The 1,700-nt window shown below is 48.9% G+C and overlaps 2 protein-coding genes across 2 annotated transcripts in view; both read right to left on the reverse strand.

Moving 5' to 3' along the window:
• The window catches only part of PPTG_07843 (hypothetical protein), a gene marked incomplete at its 5' end in the record, with an annotated part of 3,923 nt that extends 3,658 nt beyond the window's left edge, over nucleotides 1-265 (reverse strand). Inside the window, one exon of the mRNA XM_008902213.1 lies at nucleotides 12-265. Within this exon, the coding sequence (XP_008900461.1) occupies nucleotides 12-265 (254 nt within the window). The remainder of the gene's footprint in view (nucleotides 1-11) is intronic.
• An 813-nt stretch (nucleotides 266-1,078) lies between these two features.
• The window catches only part of PPTG_07844 (hypothetical protein), a gene marked incomplete at its 3' end in the record, with an annotated part of 2,457 nt that continues 1,835 nt past the window's right edge, over nucleotides 1,079-1,700 (reverse strand). The window contains exons 2-3 of the mRNA XM_008902214.1: nucleotides 1,266-1,331; nucleotides 1,079-1,210 (exon numbers count right to left, since the gene is read on the reverse strand). Of these exons, the coding sequence (XP_008900462.1) occupies nucleotides 1,079-1,210; nucleotides 1,266-1,331 (198 nt within the window). The remainder of the gene's footprint in view (nucleotides 1,211-1,265; nucleotides 1,332-1,700) is intronic.

A 1,700-nucleotide genomic window follows, 5' to 3' on the forward strand; every position in this document is an offset into this window, starting at 1 on the left:
TGTCGCCGTACTTGGACAACCACATCTGTGCCTCCTCATTCCACACAGGGGCGTCACCCTGCACACGCGCCTGCACTGAGGTGACGGCCGTCATGTGCCAGCCACTGCTGCTAGAAGACGAGTTGGTCGTCGTGCTACCGACAGTGCCGGTGGAGGACGAAGATCCGTCAGTGTTGGCGGCTGTCACTGTGCCAGCGGCCGTTGAGGAGCCGGAGGAGGCGGTGGTGGTGGTGGCCGAATCCGTGGACTCCTTGGACACCATCATGGTGAGGTGCGCGGCTCTGGAGGCCGAGCCCAGAGGAGCTCCGATGAGGAAGCACAGCAAACCGAAGCGACGCCACATTTTAAGCCTGTTTGGGGACCTGTTCAATCGACAAGCGGCTGGTATCCAACACAAGCGGTGGATATCTCAATGGCAAGGCGAAAACCGGAATGAAGTCGATCGGTGCTTGGTTTTGGGTGGGTGCAAAATCTGGTGACCTGATTTTTTTGTGTTGTGGTTGCTAATAGAGGGTGTTCTTGACTGGGTTTTGCAGCGAGATTTGTTGCTGGTTTTGGGGGGACTATTCCTGATCTATCTTTTCTGTCGATTGATATGCACAAAACAGCTTGTCTGTCCTAGTGGCTTCACAAACAGTCGCGCCGTTCGCATGTGGCCGATCCCGATCATTTTCCTCTTGGTGTGCGCCGTGTGCCGCACACTGTGCGGTGAAATGTAGCGGTCGTGCGGATAGTTCAGGGCTGTGAGTCGAGCCAGCGCGGCTCTAACTGGAGGAAGAGCTTTACACACGCTGCGCTTTTTCACAACGATTGCTCGAAGCGCAATAGCCTGGGGCGCTCGATGTCGGAAATTGTGACCCTAGAAGAACCTCTTTGCCAAGTCGTGATCTGTTCTCCTGGCCTCAATGGAGCGACGGGGAGGTTGTCTATTGCAAAAGGAGCCGCTGTTTAAACCGGCTTGTGGAGCGTCCAGCGGCGTCTATCGGAGACTTGGTGGTATTCACCGAAACACAAGCTCCCTCGGGTCTGTGTACTGTATCTTGCACATGGCACGTTTTAAAATTGACGTGATGTTTTTTTAAAGGGCTAATATCCACTGAATAATAATACCGTAGCATCCAAATGCTGGATAGCAGCTCGGCATTACAAGACGATCAAGAATCATTAGAGGAGTTGTTGGGACGACGCAAGTTTCTAGAACAATGCTAATCTGGATAAAATAAAAAAAAACAGAAGCTCTCTGTTTTTGTTTTCTGACAACTCACAATTTTCAAGTAAAGATTTTGTTGCTTTAAATAATGGATGGAGATATCATTGGACATGTCCGCCACCTACAGAGGGATACCTAGTACAGTAATACTACAATAATCAAACATTCGCACTTTGCAACAGCTTCGCGATAGGTGCATGTTAGTCAAGGCAATTACCTTGCCATTCACCATCTACACAACTACTTCCTGCGGCAGGAAGTAGTTAGAAAAAGAAAGAGTTGTCTGGCAGGAATCCTCTTTCTTTTTCTTTAAACAAGGGATACCAGCTCATATAGATGTGGCAGAACTCGTAAACAGCTACGAAAGCCTGCAATACCGGGCTCTACAATGCATCAACTGAAAACTATTAGCTAAAAAAAAGTTTTGGTGTCCAGGCGATATACGATCTGATCTACTTTAATAATATCAAATAGGATGGCATTTTTGCCA

Source organism: Phytophthora parasitica (assembly GCF_000247585.1).
Source record: "Phytophthora parasitica INRA-310 unplaced genomic scaffold supercont2.13, whole genome shotgun sequence".
Classification (NCBI taxonomy): Eukaryota; Oomycota; class Peronosporomycetes; order Peronosporales; family Peronosporaceae; genus Phytophthora; species Phytophthora nicotianae.